This window comes from Lactuca saligna, chromosome 3 (assembly GCF_052625555.1).
Source record: "Lactuca saligna cultivar CGN05327 chromosome 3, ASM5262555v1, whole genome shotgun sequence".
NCBI classification, from domain to species: Eukaryota; Viridiplantae; Streptophyta; class Magnoliopsida; order Asterales; family Asteraceae; genus Lactuca; species Lactuca saligna.
In genome coordinates this window covers 69,133,866-69,153,192 of record NC_136419.1, presented here as the reverse complement: position 1 = coordinate 69,153,192, position 19,327 = coordinate 69,133,866, and the positions used below count along the sequence as shown (strand labels likewise).

The following is a 19,327-nucleotide window of genomic DNA, read 5'->3' as shown; positions in this document are numbered from 1 at the left end:
GCCACTCAAAGGACTCGCCGAGTTCCTTCAGTTCTTCTTACATGCAGAGGACTTTTGATTCATGCATGGACTCCAAACTGTAGATCTACCCTTCCCAAGCCTATTCCTCACGTAAAGTTGCAAACTTTACATGTAGAGAAGGAGATCTAGGCAAAATATTCCATAAACTAGGGTTTAAGGCCAAGGGGCTTCAAAATCGACTCAAGGGCTGATACTTTTTGCTTCTCCAGGCCATAACACACTTGGATTTGAAGTAGCAACTCCAGATCCATCTTCTAACCCATAAGGGTGGCTAATCATGACTTAAAAAGCCCAAAACTCACAGCCAAAAATAGATCTAAGGGAAGGAAATGACTTAATACCTTCAATACCTCAGAAAGACTCCACAAACTCCAGATCTGAAGCCAATCCTTGAAGCTTCACTGATTCCCCTCCCTCTTCTTCCTTCAAATCACCCAAAAATGGCTTGGAAGCTTGGATGCACAACAATGGAGGCTTAGGCTTCGTTTTCTGAACGAGGGATGCTATAAGGAACCCTAATGGAGAGAATAAGAAGCTGAAATAGCGCCCAAAGTCCCGGATTTAGGGTTTTCCTCGCACAGACCGGACACGCCAAGTCCACTTGGCCGACTCGTCGAGTTGGCCACTTACACCTTGACCTGGATCCCGCTCAGACTCGCTGAGTCGACCCTTAAAATTAGGGCTTTCTTTCCTTTCTTGGCCTTTAAAACTTTGGGTGTTACATTATGCTACTGTCACTGAGGATGTTGCTGTTGCAACCACCACAACCATTGATTCAGATTTGAAGGTTAGAGACTTGGACTTAATGGATTAAGTTGTTAAAGATGAATTTTTGGTCCCTTAGAGACTTAATGACTAGATCTTGGTTGTTTTGACCATCCTAATACATAAATTTGGAAACTTTATCCATTATGGAGCTATTACGAACCATAAAATGAGATCTCGTTTCTCATATCTCTTCCATGCAAGAGTCATGATGTCTTAATGGATTATTAAGTTAGGGTTTTAGCTTTTAGGCCTTGTCTAGTCATGGAAAGTCATAAAGGTGGAAACTTTATGAATTAGAATGATGTTATGGGTCTAGATATGAGTTTGGACGACAGGTCTTTAAGGAATAAGTTCTTAATATGAAGTTTTAGAGTCAGACGGAGTATGTTAGGCATACCAATGGGTATGTTGCGCGTACTGGGTTGGAGTCCTATGGTTTTGGATGAGATGTGACTACATCCGGTGTAGTAGCTAAGTACGCAGGGCATACTCAGCCAGCTTGACCTTCTATTGAGTTTTTGACTTTTTGCTTGGACCATTAACTAAGATTTTCACCAAATGTGATATAGGGGTATTTTAGGTATTTTGAGTTTAAGGCGCTAGTTTTTATGTATGAGATCAATAAAGGTTGTAATTAGAGCATCGTTTAGTCTGGCTATCTTTTCAAACTGTGAGGTGTGTTTTCATGAATGTACTTGTGGGTCGAAGGCACCAATGTCGGCCCACTGAGTTATGTATCGTGTTATAGAGGATGTTGTTAGATTGTATTGATATGTTAGATCTGTGTCCTGATATATAGGATGTTGTTATGTGGTAACGATCTATAGATCTACCTTTTTGTCTGTTGATTGGTTATATGATTATCTATTGGATATACGTTATCTCTTATATATATGTCAACATAGCACGGTTGGTTTGAGGCAATACTGCTATGTACCGAAGCCAACAAACTCGTGTGCAATCTAGACATATACTGAGGGCCTAAAAGGTAAGTCAGACTTATGTTGTGGGCTCGGGGGCAAGCCAGACATAAGCTAAAGGCAAGTAAGGTAAGCCAAACAAAAGTGAGGGCAGGATCGAGGATCTCGAGGCGGAGATACGCAAGCACTATCTATACTTGGGTTCAAACAAGGATTTTGATGGTGAATCTGGTTCTAGTAGGGGGAGTGCTGTAACACCCATTTGTGGTAATTGGTTATTTATGTTTTCGGTCAACTAAAAATGTAAAAATATTGGGTTTTGAGATGATCACAACGTGAGGAGGGAGACCTCATGACGTGGCCATCAAGGCAATAACACACATCCATTCTTGTAGATCACGACGTGACGGGCAGGTTGTGACGACATGGTGGCCACCTATGCGTTAACCCTAACTTTTCCATAATTTGCACCCTATTTAAAGGAAGGGAGGGGATAGGGTTTGCACATCCTCATCCTCTGTCACCTTCTTTCCTGCCCTAATTGAATCTAACCTCTATTGTTGATCTGGAGAACTCTTTTGGTGTTTTTTAATCTCTTTGTTGAAGAAGAAAGGTCTTTTGGTGCATTGTTTCAACAAGCTAGTCTCCTCCTTAGGGGTGAAAACGAGCCAAGATACTCGAGATCGACTTAGTAAAATCTCCACTGTAGATTTGTTTTAATTGAATACAGTTAGTCATTCGGTTTTATCAGAGAGAGATTTAAAGAGCATTAATAGTTAGATAGAAACTGTGTCATCTTATGTACCCGACTATTAATCAATAATAGTATGCATTGAAGATTCATGTTTGTGTTCTTGATTCGTATTTATTGTTTTGTGCTTATCACTTGATTAGGATTCCACACTAATCTTGTGGTTTAGATTGATACATAGATTAGGGTTTTACAATTAGTATTAAAGCTAGCATTATTAATGTCCTCTTTCTCCTCATCATTCACTAATACTTGATCTACACATGAGGTAGAGACAACAATATCTTTCACCTCAACACTTTCAGTGGGGCCAGATTGGTCAGTCTTAACTGAAATTGATATAGGGGGCTGGCCATATTGGGTAGGTTTTTCTATTTCTATAGTCTCAGAGGCAAAAACATAATTATCATTAAAAGGAGATGGAACACTATGATACGCTAAGCCATTTTCTGTTTATCCTTCCATTTCAATTCTTTTTCTATCATAGATTCAACTATCTCACTTGACACATCAATTTCATAAAGTTAAATTCAGCATCTTTAAATTTAGCTTTTAACACATCAAGTTCGACAGTTAATTTGGCAATTTCCTCTTTAGCATAACGATGGTGAAAACTTTTAATGCTATATTCCTCCTTAATCCTAATTAGATCTTTATTTTGAGCATCTAGTTTTTCTTTAAGATGCTTGTTTACTTTCTTATTTTCATAAATTTCATTTTTAAGATAAAAAACTTATCTAACTAATAACTCATTTTGCTCATGATATTTTTTACTTTATCTATGCAATATTTAGAGCATGAAACAAACTTCACTACCCTCTTTGGTGGTAGGAGTGGTGGAGACCACGAAAGCGAACTGCAACTCCATCATCTTCTCCTCAGCCAAATTTGCATCCTCACCATCTTCAATCTGGGCAAGATTAGCTCTTCCATCTTCAGTAAGATTGAGATCCTACATCTGATCTTCCCACGAAAACTGTTGTGCCACCATAGCATTCTTATTATTCAGAGGCGCTTCTCTGTTGTTTCCAGCTGGAACCAAAGCCCTCTTAGCATTATTCTCCTCTCTTGGCTTGGTGCACTCACGAGCAAAAAAACCTGCCTCATGACAGTTGTAACACCTCAACTTACTCTTGTTGAAGCCCACTTTCTTATCCACATTCACTCCCGAGTTATTCTTTCCGGTTCGCTGAGTGAACTTCTTCGCCCTGAGCACTACCATAGCAATGTGCCATGATATGTCCATCTCTTCAACATCCTCAGGGTGAAGTTGATCGAGCTCTCCAATCATAACTGATGGAACTACTTCACCAGCAACAAAGGCATTATAGCAGTTCATGAATCCAGCCATCGTAGCCATGTTTTCTTCTGTTCCTTTGGCAGTGGTTGGAATCTACGAAGTGGATTTGGTGGTGGAACTGGACGTAGAAGAGTTTGGAGATGCCATTGGTAGACCAAAAGATGGAAGAGCATGATGCGATGGTACAGCTAAAAATGTATTATTAGTGGATGCTCCTAAGTTTGTAGTTGAGTAGGAATTGACATGATTAATTTCTCTCTGCTTGTCATAATGTTGATCCATGCCCTCCTCACCCATATCATGTTGATACATGTCCTCCTCACCCATACCCTCTTGATCCATCACCTCAATTCCAGATGGTTGACTTTCAAAGACTGTTTCTATAGTAATTTGATAAGGAAATCCCAAAGCCTGTAACAACCATAACAAAGTATTGTTAAGGAAATTAAACATTATAAAGCATACTTGTGATATATCAATCTCCATAGGTATTTGTTTTACACCTTCAAATTCATTTAATTATGCTTCATTGAATCAAAGACAACCAAAAATCTCCTTTGTAGTGTAAGTTGACTCTCTCATGAATTGAATATCACTCTTTACATCCACTCTAACTTCATTGTCAACTTCAGGACTCACCACTTAAGGACTCACTACATTTCTAACCTCATTTCAACAATAGGAGTAACTTCATTTTCACTCTCAACATTTAGAAACTTAGAAATTCCCTCACCAAAATTTGTATTCACTCTTCCATCACATCTCATAGCACCACCTCTCTTGTTCTTCCACCCGATCCCCTACCAGCACCTCTATCACTTCTTCCACCAGATCTACTACCCCCACCTCTGTTTCTTCCTTTATCACCTCTTCTACATCCTATACAGTTAGTTAAATAAGGATCCAACATGGGCTTGCCTATTTTCTTTTTGGGTATTGGTTTAGAGACAACCTTTGGATTTTTGCAAGAAGTTTTATTATACCCCTTTGAAGATAATCATAAGCACCTTCACTTAAAGTCTTGATCCTTTCCATGTTTATCTTGAAGCCCCTTTTTATTGTGGATTTTGCAGCTGCCCAAAACATATTTCTGAATTCTATCCCACTCTACACTTTCCTAAAATTGGCATAAATATGTCTAACACATTGTTTGTGCTCTACATGGGTATTTCCTTTGCTGCTTTAATAAGACTCTAGTACATGAACAAGTATATTAGTAACTGTTATTAGCAAGTATAATAAGTGATATATAAATAAAGGAACTTGTCATTACCTTGTGTTGATCACTAATCACACATAATCCCCTACCAACATCCAATGAAAGATCTTCACTAACTAGTTCCAAGAACCATTTTCCAATTAACCTTGTTTTCAACCTCAACAACAGCCCATGATATAGGGTAAATTTGATTATTCACATCTCTGCCAATTGCAATTAGTAGCTCATCCTTGCATTGTCCCTTTAAAAATAGCCATCCAACCCTATAACCCTATGTCATCCTATCTTCCACCCCTCTTTGCTTGATTTAAAACACATATAAATTCTATGAAAATTGTAGTATGATCAGGGTTTAGGCTAACAGAAAACCTAACTATGCTACCTAGATTGGACATCATCAGTTCATGTCCTTAATCCCACACTCTTGCATAATCGTCACTTAATTTTCCATGAAATAAGGGCAGTACCCTACACCTTGACCTATAACACTTTGACTAAGAGACCTTACAATGAAATTTAGTTTGAATTATTGTCTGCATTTCCTCACATTTTAACTTTGGTTTCCTTGCTAGTTCTTTCACAAATTGCTTTGCTAACAAAGTTGGATTCATAAGTCTTGAACTACTAAAACTCTTAACACATATATGCCTATCATTAATCTTTTCCACAAGGAATGATCTCTCAGTACTCATCCATGAAGCATGAACTGTAAAAGTGCATTTTTCTAGATCATTTGCACATACAGACTCTAGTCCAACACTATCACACTTCTTAAAACGAATTTTATAACCCTTATAGATGGAATAATTTGTTGAACATAATTTGATTGACGTTTAGACTCATACCTTTCTCTAAGAACTGGTTTCATAACATTCCATTTGACCTTCAAATCATGGAACATTCTATTTGATCTTCATCATTATCTTCTTCACTAGATTCTTCAGTCTCTTTCTCATCATCCACTTCACCATAACCGTTGGACTCAACTCATACATGCTCTCCTTCACCTCCTAATGGTTCGTCATCACTCTCTTCACACAGAACATTAAGAAACTCGTCTCTACATCTTGAAACTGGCTTTCTTTTGAAAAAATCATCAAGTTGAATGTCGATGGTATCCGACTCAAATATTTCATTTATCGACAAAATCTTTGGAGGAACAACGGCTTTGCTTTGGATGAATCCAAGGACTGTAGGGAATAAAGAAGACTGGAATAAAGGGGTTTTCTTTATAGGAAATCCCTAAACAAATGAAGTCAACGTACAATCACCATTAAGATGTCACACATGCATTTGTAATTGGTTAAATGAGGCTTACTGGGTAAATGAGATTAAATTGTTAGGTTTAATGGTTTCTGAATCTCAGTTGAGTGTACCATTCTAGTGCCAGTGAGAGTTAATCAGAAATAACTCACAAAACCATTCCTATGACAAATGAATCCGAAGACATATTTCCACAGTTTAGCATGACACGAGATCAAGGCCCTTTGGTGGGACATTCTGCGATAACCATCCCTTGCAAGGTGCATCGCCCTGGTGCCAATATCGTTACTTCCTTACCTGAGAATGTATCCAAGAATACATTTGAGTCTCTGCAGTTTTGTATGACAAAAAGAATGTCAAAACCCTGGGCGGGATGTTCAGTGATATCTATTTTTTGGTTGGGTGGATCACCCTGGTGCCATGACAGTTCTTTTTGTCATGCAAAACTGCAGAGACTCGAATGTATTCTTGGATACATTCTCCGCAGGACATAAATTTGTGGTTTATACTTTGCTTCTCAAGGCTTTTAGAGTTCTTGATTTAGGACCGAAATCACTATGATCTCGGTGGTACTTGGACCGAAATCACAGGACTTAATAATGTTTTCGATTGGGCTGGGCTTTAGTAACTAGGTATTATTATATAATGTGTTATTTTCAACCATGAATACAGTTAGTCATTCGGTTTTATCAGATAAAGATTTAGAGAGCATTAATAGTTAGAGAGAAACTGTTTGATCTTATATACTCGACTGTTAATCAATAATAATGTGCATTGAAGATTCGTGTTTGTGTTCTTGATTCGTATTTATTGTTTTGTGATTATCACTTGATTAAGATTCTGCACTAATCTCGTGTTTTAGATTGATACCTAGATCGGGGTTTTACAATTGGTATCAGAGCTTGAAAAACGACTTAAAGTTGTTTTGGTATCAATCAGTTTTCAAAACAATCCATAAATTTTTTGAAGTTTTTGGTGTTTTTGGTGTTTTTGGGTCTCCTTTGGTGAAAAATCACTTTTGATGCTCATAAGTGTTCATTGTGTTCTTCGTTTATTTGGAAATTGAGATCAGAATCATCAATTTCTGTTTAGCCTGGGTGATTTCGGCGTCTCACTTAAGTTCTCGGCTAGGTCAAATTGATTTCGACGGCTACTAGAGTTCTCGGTCAGCAACTAGGTCAAACATCTAGTTTTTGGTCATACATGGTTTCAGATTAGAGTTTTTGGTTTGACATTGTGTTCGGTTAACGATCTCAGTCAAACAAAGTTCTCGATCAACATTTTCGGTCAATGGGAATTCGATCAACAACCCTTATCGCTACGCTATTAACTACACCCAAAGCATATGTTCCAAATGTGGTGACTTGATTCAACTATGGGAAGACTGGTCACCACACCATTAACTATACCCAAAGCATGTGTTACAAATGTGGAGAAACAAGGCATCTCAGGAATGATTGCTCAAAGAAAAGCTAAGCAGCAAGGTTGAATGTACCACCGAAGCAAAAGGCAAGAATATTCTAGATGTTCCTTGATGGAGGAGATGAAGTTGCAAGAGATCAAGAATAGAGAGTTGCTTATCTGAAGTACAAGATATCAAGCAGACATCTTATATAGATAGTATTATGTGATGTAGCCTAATGTAAGAGGCATAGTGTATGGTGTAAGCGGCAAATGTGTTAAATTGCTATGTTATTTCCTTGTATGGTGACTTGAAGACAGCAAGATAATTCTAGGGACAAATATGATTTTCTTGGACTTTTCTATTAAAAAAATGGAACTTAATAAACAATTTTCCTAAAATAATTGGACTTTTCTATAGATTTCCCAATTATGAATGGTATGTATTAATGGTACTTTTTGTTTGCCCATAATTCTTGGGACAAGTGTGATTTTTTTGGTTTTTTATGCCACTTTCCCTTTGGACTAAACAAAGAACTAGAACACTTACTACGTTCTTCCAGCAAAAATCCTCACCATTGATCAAATCATACATCTCTTCGAGCATGAGCTTTGTAGTTCTAAATAAACTACTAAATTGCATATCAATATCATAACAACTTTCAAAGGCAAGGATTGATAAGTATAGCAACACTTGTACTTCATCCAATGTTTTAAAACACAGGTTTTTGGTTGACCCGGTATGATGACCGGTTCACGGGTCAACCGATTTAACCGGTTGAACCGCCAGTCAACCCGGTTTATGGTCTTTTTCTATTTTTATATATTTTTACTTTCATACATAATGCATAAACATATAAAACCAATAATTTAATATCCACAAAGTTTAAATATTTAAAAACATTGAAAAAACCGCAAACGGCTCGTTGTTTTAGCGTTCGCTACTTGTTTCCAATTATCCAAACCCTATTAAAACGGATCAATCCGGTTTTACCCGGTTCGACATAAAAGGTTGAACCGCAGTTTAGAGGAAACCCGGCCGGTTCGATCCGGTTCGTATTTTTCCAAAAAACCAGTCTCAATTGACCCGCCTTCTACCCCGGGTCACGGTCCAACCGGTTGAACCGGCCGGGTCAACCCGGGTTTTAAAACATTGACTTCATCAATGAATTTTATGTCAACCAAGTGAAGAACACAAATGCATCATTCAAGGAAACACACATATATCAAAGCCACACTCATCTTTAACATTTGAAATTGATGAGTGTGTGTATGGTTCTATGGGATGGAATGTTAGAGAGATGATGATAATTTGTTTTCATTCGATTAATCAAGGCTATACTAAAAATCAAATATAATGACATTTTTGTTTTTTTTAAAACCAATTCCTTTGAATTTGTCAACCAAATGTAATTTTTACTAGAATTTACATTCTAACTATTCCAAATTCCTTTGACATGACATCTACATCAATTTCAACTTTTAAAAACGTAAAATTAGTCTTTTCATATTACTTAATATTTGAGATTATACGTCAACACATGACGACTACCATATTTGCCAAAGAGCTCATGAGATCACGAAAATCATACTACCTAAAGAAGAGGAACACCACCAACCAACTTCTAAAAAAAACAACCACAACATACACACGAAAAAGAAAAAAAAAAATCGTATCTAATTTTCATGGATCCAAAAACAAAAACAAGTCATAATAACATCCAACAAATCATTCTCCAAAGTCAACCATAAATCTATCCTTTTTTTTATCTTTTCATGTCTTATTCAACTTTTTTTATCCTTTTTCCTTTTTTATTTTACCTTTTTTTGGGTTTTATTATTTTTTCATGTGTTTAATGTTGGCCTCTCAAAACATCATTTCAATCTACCATGGAAATCCAAGATAGCCCGCATCATCATTGAGGTCTTCTCTTTTTTTTTCTTTTTTTCTTTTTTGAACCAAAAAAAAAAGTATGATTTAGTTTTACCATCTCTCCAACTCGCTTATTCTGTCTCATGTGTGTGTATGGTGTAGTACCTGATGAGGTTCAATTTAAGCCACCGTGCCTTGTTGTTGACTTTGTTGACCAGAAAATTTTTCCATATGAACCTGATTGGCTGTTGCCACCTCATCCAATCCAATCACCCGAAGCTGTGATGCCAATGAATCTTGATTTATTGAGCTTGGAAGCACCCATTTCATCCACTCATTTCTCCTCCTCATCTTCTCACCCTACATATTTTTATATAATTATGAAAATTTATTAAACAGATTCAAAAAATAAAAAATTTATTAGAAAAATAATGATAGATAATAGACTACATTCTACACACCTGGACTTCCACAGCTTTTGATGTACGCATTACATCAAGAATTAGCTGAACATTGTCAGTCAAAATCGAAACCTATACAATAAGAAAAAATATCATTTTCTATTCATATGAAAAGTTTTAGAGAAAATTAATATCTTCTTATAATATTCAAGAATACTTACTTTCTTGAAGCTTGCTATTATATTAACAGGAACCCAGCCTTGATCATCCATCTTTTGTCTCAAGTATATATCTCTAACCAAATTCTCATTACTAAAAGAAAGAGAAAGAACACTGTATGTTAACTTTTTGAAACCAGGTTAATTTTTCTAACAAAAGAAAGGTTTTAAAGTTGAGTAATGAAGAACCTGAAATAGTATTCGATTTGTTTCTCTATCTTTTTGTGCAAATCTGGATCAGGAACAGGGAAGTAGATTGGAGGTTGCATTGGTGAAACCAGTGGTATAGACCTGAGGGGATCTGGTGGAGTTGGACCTTGAACATAGAACATAGCAGCGCCCATATCTGGCACTACAGATGAACAATTATGCCAGATGAACAAAAAAAGTAAAGGGGAAGGTTTTAGCAAAAGAAGACTAACCAGGGTACATGAAATTGTTGCCAAAAGGGCGAACTTGAACGTGCATTTGTGGAGGGATAAATGGAGTTGAAGAATGTACAGAGGGTCTTACAAAACCCCTGCGGAAACCACCCCTCTGAGATTGCATGTTGTTGAAGCTTCTATGTTGGTTCCATTCCTGATTGCCACGTGGATGTTGTCCACCATTGCCTCTTCTATAAGAATTCCTTTGATGGTGATGATCATTAGTATTAGTATTGATATTATTACCACTGTTTGGTTGTGATCCGAAGCTTCCTCTCTGGTCCTTTGGATAAGAATCCATTGAAACATTTGCAGGTTTTCCAGTTGTATTACGGGGAGCTTCAACTTTTGGATCCTGGATTGCTGGTGAACGCTGAGAAAACCCTCCATTTGATGATATATATGCACCTGAATTCCCTCCACCTCTCCTCAGGGACCTCTGTCCAGAAGGTGCTACATTGTTTGGAGTTGAAGTGGGATTCACATGATTAGGAAGTGCTAGTTTATGTGATGAAGGGGGTGGATTTCCAGTCACCTGTGATGTAACAAACATAGTAACATGTTAGATGTAAGGTTAAAATACAGATTGAACTACTCTACAATTGCATGATTGTGATATCTGTAAGATTAAGCGATGATTGCGAAAACTAAACAGGATAATAGTACCATTACCTGTAGAGCAGGCACCAACGACCCATCTGAAAGAGATTGTAAGGACTCCGATGAAGACGATTTAGGGGAAGGCTTAGTAGACTCTCCTAAAGCAGGCCAGGAAACTGCACCCATAACTGGACTGACGACCTCAACGACACCGTTTGATGGTTTACTCCATACCGGCTTCTTAACCGCATTACTGCCGCCGCCGCCACCGTTACCAGAACCCTCAGACTGACATTCGGTGCCAGAATCATCCGGAGAGCTCGCCGAATCCGCTACAGCCTTAGGCGGCGAGCAATCAGAGGAAGGGATAGCGATATGCTCCTGAATGGATAACGACGGCGATACCGTCGGAGGAGTAACAGAAACTACCGGTAGAGGCAATTCCCCGCTGTCTCCTCGTACGATCTTACTCCATGGTGAAGAAACCCCACGCGAACGTATCGGCGACCTAGAACTATCGTCGCCGCCGCCGTCTCTGGACTGAAGGTTTATTGAAGCCATTAAAATTAGGGTTTTTAATCAAGCCTAAAATCCCTGATTCTTCTCAGCAAATATCGCTACTAATTAGACTCGAAACAATAGGATTCTACGCCGGAAAGTTGATCAGAGATAGATATTCAGAATCAAAACAGAAACAAATCGATCAAAATTGGTGTATGTGACGAAAACAAGTAAAAACAATCAATCGATCGAGAATGCAGGTTACGAGTTCCAAAGATTTTCAGTTGATCGGATCGAAGAAGAATCCGATCAGTCACGACTCTGGGACTCAAACAGCACGGAGGCTGAAGGATTCACATACACAAATTGAGACGGAGGCCGAGTGTCCTCTTTGCACCCGGAAATTACCCGGTTTTTTGTCGATGGTAAATTACTAAAATGCCCTTATTGTTGGTAAAATTTTACGTGAAGTCAAGCCTCGGTGATGATGGGCCCCACAGTAGCAATCGCACGGAGTGATGGATTTGTTGGTAGGTGAGATTAGCATTCCATCTTTCTCGTATTTTATTGGAAAAACAATTAATCTGAGAATTTAATTCTTGAAAAATAAGATAAGATAAAATAATTATATGATATTTGTTGATTTGTTCAGTATTCTTATTAATTTGTGTATATATGCTAAAACGATAAATCCAGCGAACAAAATTCAATTCTTGTTAACGGATAAGTTTGATGGTATGATTCGGATAATGATATATCATATATCTATAAAATTTAAATACTAAATCTATAAACGATTATCAACAAAATTTATATAAAGACCGTAATTTGTAGGGGCTTAACCATTTTTGTAGACTGATAAGTTTGATTGTTTCTTACCCTTCTCACCATATTTTCACTTCTTATTTTTGATCCAAATTTTATGAATTTACATCTACGTATACAATTGTAATTTTTGAATGTATTTATGTGAGGTAATGACATCAATGTTGTCCCACTTACATGTTAGTAAAGGTCCCACTTACATTGGTACATGTTTTCCCACTAGTATAGGAATTGAATTGACTCATAAATATGGAAATTGAATTGGATACATAAAATATCATACATGTTGATCAGTTCATCACACGGATCGAACTCCTTTATAAAATGTTGCATTTTGTTATGCTTTATGCACTTCTTATTGACTATTGTCTTGTCACTTACGTAAATATTTTTGTTATATCTTGTGTGTCTCGCAAGGCATATATTTGTCTTGTGAATTATTTGTTGTTATTTATGATAGGTACACATTATAAATTGGGTTTTTTTTGGAAGAGCTAATAATAATAATAATAAGTTGGTTGTTATATGTGAATATGATGATCTTTTGGATAGTCCTTCGATACACGTAAAGATGGATTAGCCTTTGTTGAGAAGGAACAACCCAAATAGTTATTGGTTGTATTTATGTTTATAAATTATGGTTGTACTTCTTATGGTTTATGATCCATATGTGACATCCTATTGTGAAATTATGTTTGTAAATGTTAAAATTGGACCCTTTTTTCCATATGAGTAATTTTATATAGTTTGTAAATGTTTGGCTGATCCCAAAAAGAAAATTCAAAAATGCGTATTACAATTTATAAATTCATGAGTAGATGATGAGAACCAATGTCGTTATACATGTTTGAGAAAACCCAACTAGATCAATGGAATTAACCATATCATATCCATGAGTTCCTCCTCAAGTAGCATAGTGCCCAAGTACTTCCCTTTCATATGTGTGATGTCTATTGTGATTAATAGTCACACATATTGTTAGAGTGACAAGTATTATTGCAAATAATCACTCAGATGTGGTAATGAAAATTCATCTTTGTTGGGTTGTCAAACCAACAACCGATGACAAAGTATAAAATATGTAATGAAATACTACTACATATAGTATAGTATATAGTATAGAATAGTATAAGTGGGGGTCGAGTCCTTATAGACATAGATCAAATGTTAAATGGCTTTTTGCATAAAGTGTACTAGTCTTAAACCAATAATTCTAAAACAAATTGGGAGAGTTTTATGTATGAAAAGATAAAGCATTCAATAACGTGCACTAAAAGTATGAGTTGAAAGAAATAATAAGCAGTAAAGTTTGGTTAGCATTCATTCCATCAATAATAGAATTTAATGATGATTTAATGTTTAATTGATTTTTAATATAGGTTGGTACTATGAAATACTAAAAGTTGTACAATCTTCTAACTTGTTAAAGTATTAGTTAAAACATGGTCTTTAACTAAACATAACATTACTATTTACTAACTCAATCTAAGAATGAATTGAAAAGTTGCATAAGTTGGATGAAGTTTGACAACTGCATTCCCAAGAATGTACATTTCTTAGAACAAACTTGGAGATATGAAAACAAGTAAATTCACGTTTACAACGAAGTTAAATCTTTTTTTAGAACCAATTCAATGTTCGTTACTAATCTTAATTCACAAAACAATTTCGGATTCTATATATTAATAAATAATAATACAAGAACAAATTTAATTTAAGGGACCAACATGGACCAAGTTGAGATTTCAAGAGTATTATGCAAATGAAACGTGAAAATCGAACAATATAAATTATTAAACGTGTCTAACATTAAACAATATAAATTAATTGTATAAAAGACAAGACAAAAATTGAACAATGAAACCAGAATTAGTTTTTTTTCCTAGCATAGCTAAATTTACATGCAAGTTCAAAATCAAAATTAAAATGCAAGTTAAACTTACAAACGATTAAAGGAGTGTTTCCAAAATGACCTCCCAAACCAAAGTAGGAGATTTCTACAGTAAAATCTCAATATTTTAGGATAGTTTTAAAAAAAGTCTTTTTATTATTATTATTTTTTTTGAATAAAAAAATTCAATAAACCGGATAAACCTAACAATTTAATCTCATTCATCCGGTAAGCCTCATTTAACTAGTTACAAATGTATATGTGGCATCTTAATGGTGTCTCTACATTGATTTCATTTGTTTAGGGTTTTCCTTTAAAGAAAACCTATTTATTCTCGTCTCATTTATTTCCAACAATCATTGGATTTATCCAAAGAAAGCCTTTGTTCCTCCAAAGATTTTGTCGATAAATGAAGTATTTGAGTCGGATACCATCAACGTTCAACTTGATGATTTTTTCAAAAGAAAGTCAGCTTCAAGATGTAGAGATGAGTTTCTTAACATTATGTGTGAAGAGAGTAATGACGAACCATTAGGAGGTAAAGGAGAGCATGCACGAGTTGAGTCCAACGGTTATGGTGAAGTAGATGATGAAAAAGACACTAAAGAATCTAGTGAAGAAGACGGTGAGGAATATCAAATTGAATATTCCATCCATGATTTGAATGTCAAATGGAATGTTATGAAACCAATTCTTGGAGAAGGGTATGAGTCCAGACGTCAACTCAAATTATGTTTAACAAATTATTCCCTCCATAAGGGTTATAAAATTCATTTAAGAAGTGTGATAGTGTTAGATTGGTGGTTATTGTTGGGTTTTAAGCATTCTAACACTCCTAAGTGTACATGCAACCTTAAATACTTTGGATCTATGTTTTCTCTATTATACATGCAAATATGAACTTTCCAGGGTATTCATCCTAACTAGCATAATAACATTGATTCTATGAATATATCAAGTTAGAATTACATACCTCTTTGATGTAGAATGTCTTCATGAAGCTTAAGTGCCTAGTGCCCCAAGTATGACACCTCAAATGGTTCACACAACACCAAATACATTTGGAATAGATTAGAGAGAAATCCACACTTCATAAAAATCGGCTAGCCCTTCATTTTCACACACATAGTGGCTGATTTTGTCAACAATAAGATGCTTATATAGTTAGTGAGAATTAGGGTAAACCCTAATTGTCATGGCTTTCCATTTCCTTGGATCCATGGGTTCAAATACACCATGGAGCATCTTATGGGTTTTAGCCCAACTTGACAATCCATGAAGCATTAGCCCACTATACAAGTATGGATGATTTACACAATCAACCCATATATATAATTAGTTTTCTTTTGATCACTTAATTAATCCTAGATTAATTCTTGATCAATACTAATTAAATAATCTTATTAATATATTAGAACTTATAATATATTAACAAACCTTAAGTGTTATTTCTCTCATTATAGTCTATCCAAATGCATGATGCCATGCAACCCAAATTGACCATGTCGGGTCGGGTCAAGTCTTACCAATTATAGTTATGGAATTGGACATTAATCCAACAATCTTTCACTTGGATAAGTCTAAAACTATTATTGCGTATGACTTTAAGAACCGACTGGCAATCGTAGCTCTCAAAAGCTTATGTCGAACTTTTACCTTGTAGATGAACTCTGACCTTTGTCAATGACTTGTCCATTAGATAAGGGATCATATATTCCTCGAGTCTTAGATATCATATGGACCGAGACATGGATTATAATCATTCTCTCTGTCAATTTGTTGTTTCCCAATTTCTGATTTATGACGACTGACTAATTGAACAAATTAAATCAGTTGTGGCCCGGCCAAGCACTTACATTTGTCATCACCAAATCATTGAGGGGCCCACAGATATCGCTTTTATCCCGAAGGTAAAAGGAATGGATAAACTTCGACTCATATGGCTTGTTCTACTACTTGTTGAATCATACACAAAGGCACGTTTTATAACATCGAGTTACCAATGCGTTTTCGTGCAATCAGTGTATAACCAACTCATAGTAACAACTCATATCTCCAGGTTTGAAGAATACAAGATATTATCGTCTCATGATCACTCGTGATAAAATCCATGAAGTGATTCCAATGAGCGCAGGTTGAATCCAATACTCAGAACTTATGAGCACTCATGAGTGTTGTAGCCCTTTGTTCAACATCTTAGACCTCTACAAGCCAACCCATGACAGTCTTAATTCATATCTACTTCCAACATATGACCGATTGTGGATGGTTTGAATAACTTAGTCATCCAAAACAATGACCTATTATTCTGGAAGTTAAAAACATGCAAAGTGAAACACAATAATAATTGAATCCACTATGGTATCAAAACCTATGAACATAAATAAAACACCTTTTATTTATCACCATATGATTACACATTATTCATTATATATTGTTTCAGCTATCAACTGTATTCTTGAATTTAAAACAATAGTTGTCCCATGCTCCAAGCATGTACACTATGTTTTCTAAACACTAGTCATGCCATACATCAAGTATGCATACTATGTTTGTCTATGATATTTACTTTGTGAAATAGATTAATTGAACATAACTCCAATGATCCTCTTTTCACAATCCAAAATCCTTACTGCAAATGCAAGAATTCCAAATTCATGCCATTTGTTGAAATCTGTTAGATTCTAAACTTATATGCATTGATCCTCTTGTAATGATTATGCACAAAGTCAAAAAGACTTGACAACAACCATTACAGAGCATTCCAAAGGAGATCAGCTCCTTGGAAACATCCTTCTTGCATTAAGTTTCCTAATCTTACACAGATTGAATAATTTCTAACTTTGAAACATTTCCAGATTCCATTTTGACTACCACTTCTGAACAAGAGTTACCTCCTTACAGATTATGTCAATACAGTCCTTCCAGAATTATCACTATACTTCCAACTATCCTTGAGCAACCAATCTTTGGTAAACCTTAGATTTTCCTCGACAATTGTTTAATCCTTTTAGTCATATCCAATTCTAGACCTTTTCCCTTCTAAATGCCCCAGGCATTTGGAAAATTTTAGAAAGGATGAATATAGCACATGTAATCGATCCTATATCCGAAGCATATAGGACACGATTCATGATGTCTCACATAAAGACTAAAGTCTTTTGCTATACCATTTCCATTTCTATTTGCCAAGTTCTCATAATTCAGATTATGAAAAGGGATGTCGTAATCATAATCGAATTTTAGAACGCAAATAATAGACCCATATATAGAATTTTTCTTATGTTGAGTCATTCCAACATAACATTCAAATATATATTCTTGACTAAATACGATTAAAACCTCAATCTAAGCTTTTAGATTTGAGATGAAGTATAATTTCCTCTCCCTTAATTATAGCAAAACAACTTTTTCCCAATTGAAACCTTTTGTTTTCTATAATTAACATTGCTAACTTGCAATACTTATCATAATTATCATGCTCCCACTAACATGATGATTATTAGCATAACACTTATGCTCCTACTAGCTTTTACATGTACTCAGAAATTAGCCGGACTTATAGAAATCAATACTTTATTGACTTTCTTACCAAAGTTTAGATTTCTGATACTACATGGCTTTGATAAAACTTTATCAATATCATACACCTTATCTTAGATAGCCCACAGGTGTGTCTAAACAATTTTAAGAACTATGAAAAGGGATGCCATAATCATAGTCTCGATTGTTTAGACCTTTGGCACTTCTCACAAATCCATGTTAGTGTGTCGGTTAACCACACACGCTCCACTAACGACGTTGAGAATGCAAATATCACAATTGCTATCTAGCTAAAATTTACTTAGTGAAAGTGTTTCCTTACCATTATTTTCATGAATCGGAGAGAAACCTTATGACACTTAGATTTAATGGTGTATGTGTTCTTATCCATGTGAATTGTCAAAACCATAGTCACAAAACAAGGATAATGACAAATCCAAACTCATATGGACTGAACTCAATTTTAATTTCTTACCATCTGGCAGCTCAAGGGCCTGCCATTGCTTCCAAGTTGTTGTGCAACCAATTGAGAACTCTAAGAACTCATATGCAAAGCCAACTTTAATTGGAATGGGCACAGAATATGTAAACACGATAGGTTATAAACCTCAAGTAGTGTGCTAGTGAAGAACTTCAAGTTTTATTCTTGATTAGTTCTTGAGACTTTCAAGACCTTTAAGACTCCCAGTGTCCTCTTGGCATATAAGTCTCTCTTGTCAAATATTCAAGAGATAGTGTGGATTCTAATCAAGACAAACACTTCACATAATTGGCCTTAGTTGGTCTTTGTTTTATCCAAAACATCACAACTTACCAATTTCAAATGTACAAGAGTAGGATACTTTTACTCTTACATTTGACAAGTGTTTTAAACCTTCTTTAAGACATGTCACTCAAATTACAATTTTAGAGTATAACTCTAAGAATTGTTTTTAGAACGAAGTATGAATCATCTTCTTGATTTAACCACTTCAACAATTCATAACTCCTATTCTTAACTATCAGAATCCATTTAGAGGATAAATTGTGATAAGGTCTCTTAATCATTAAGATGATCATATAACATGATACTAAAGTACTCTCCCATCTTTTCAGATTTGAGAAACTTTTATCCTTTTGCCTAATTTGATTCTTCTTATTCGCTATGTCATACATTGGAACCTTTTCCAATGTCTAAATAAAACACTTAAGCTTGTAAGTATAACCATATTTACGGAGCTATAGTAAATTATGACTAATAGTCTTATCTATCTTTTGTGGTGGACTTAGCCAGTGCACAAGAATGTGTACTCGATCCCTTAGTCCTTCACTTGACTCACACATCCATGTGAACAAGTAGTTAGTCTTAAATTTTCCAATGCTCGAAAGTTCTCATTCATCATGCTATACAACTTTCATGATTCCAAG

At 35.6% G+C, this 19,327-nt stretch overlaps 1 protein-coding gene across 2 annotated transcripts; it reads right to left on the bottom strand.

Annotated features, from left to right (window-relative positions):
- Positions 1–9,301: 9,301 nt before the first annotated feature.
- LOC145036822 (la-related protein 1C-like) lies at positions 9,302–12,167 on the bottom strand. 2 transcript variants are annotated; one of them, XM_078985314.1, is made up of 6 exons: positions 11,233–12,167; positions 10,558–11,095; positions 10,325–10,481; positions 10,139–10,229; positions 9,978–10,049; positions 9,302–9,876 (listed from the first exon to the last, which is right to left on the bottom strand). In XM_078985314.1, the coding sequence occupies exons 1-6, from the start codon at positions 11,719–11,721 to the stop codon at positions 9,697–9,699; spliced, it is 1,527 nt and encodes a 508-aa protein (XP_078841440.1). In that variant the 5' UTR covers positions 11,722–12,167; the 3' UTR covers positions 9,302–9,696. The 2 variants fall into 2 exon arrangements, with proteins under 2 accessions (XP_078841440.1, XP_078841439.1); XM_078985313.1 differs by having other exon boundaries at positions 10,325–10,487; positions 11,233–12,150.
- Between the last annotated feature and the right edge of the window lie 7,160 nt (positions 12,168–19,327).

What these genes read in the sequence shown, in the direction of transcription:
- LOC145036822 (XM_078985313.1), bottom strand. Translation starts at nt 11,721, where the DNA reads ATGGCTTCAATAAACCTTCAGTCCAGAGACGGCGGCGGCGACGATAGT. An exon ending in CAAATCGAATACTATTTCAG is followed by an intron (nt 10,230 to 10,324) that starts GTTCTTCATTAC and finishes TCTTTCTTTTAG; the next exon opens with TAATGAGAATTTGGTTAGAG. An exon ending in TAATAGCAAGCTTCAAGAAA is followed by an intron (nt 10,050 to 10,138) that starts GTAAGTATTCTT and finishes CTTATTGTATAG; the next exon opens with GTTTCGATTTTGACTGACAA.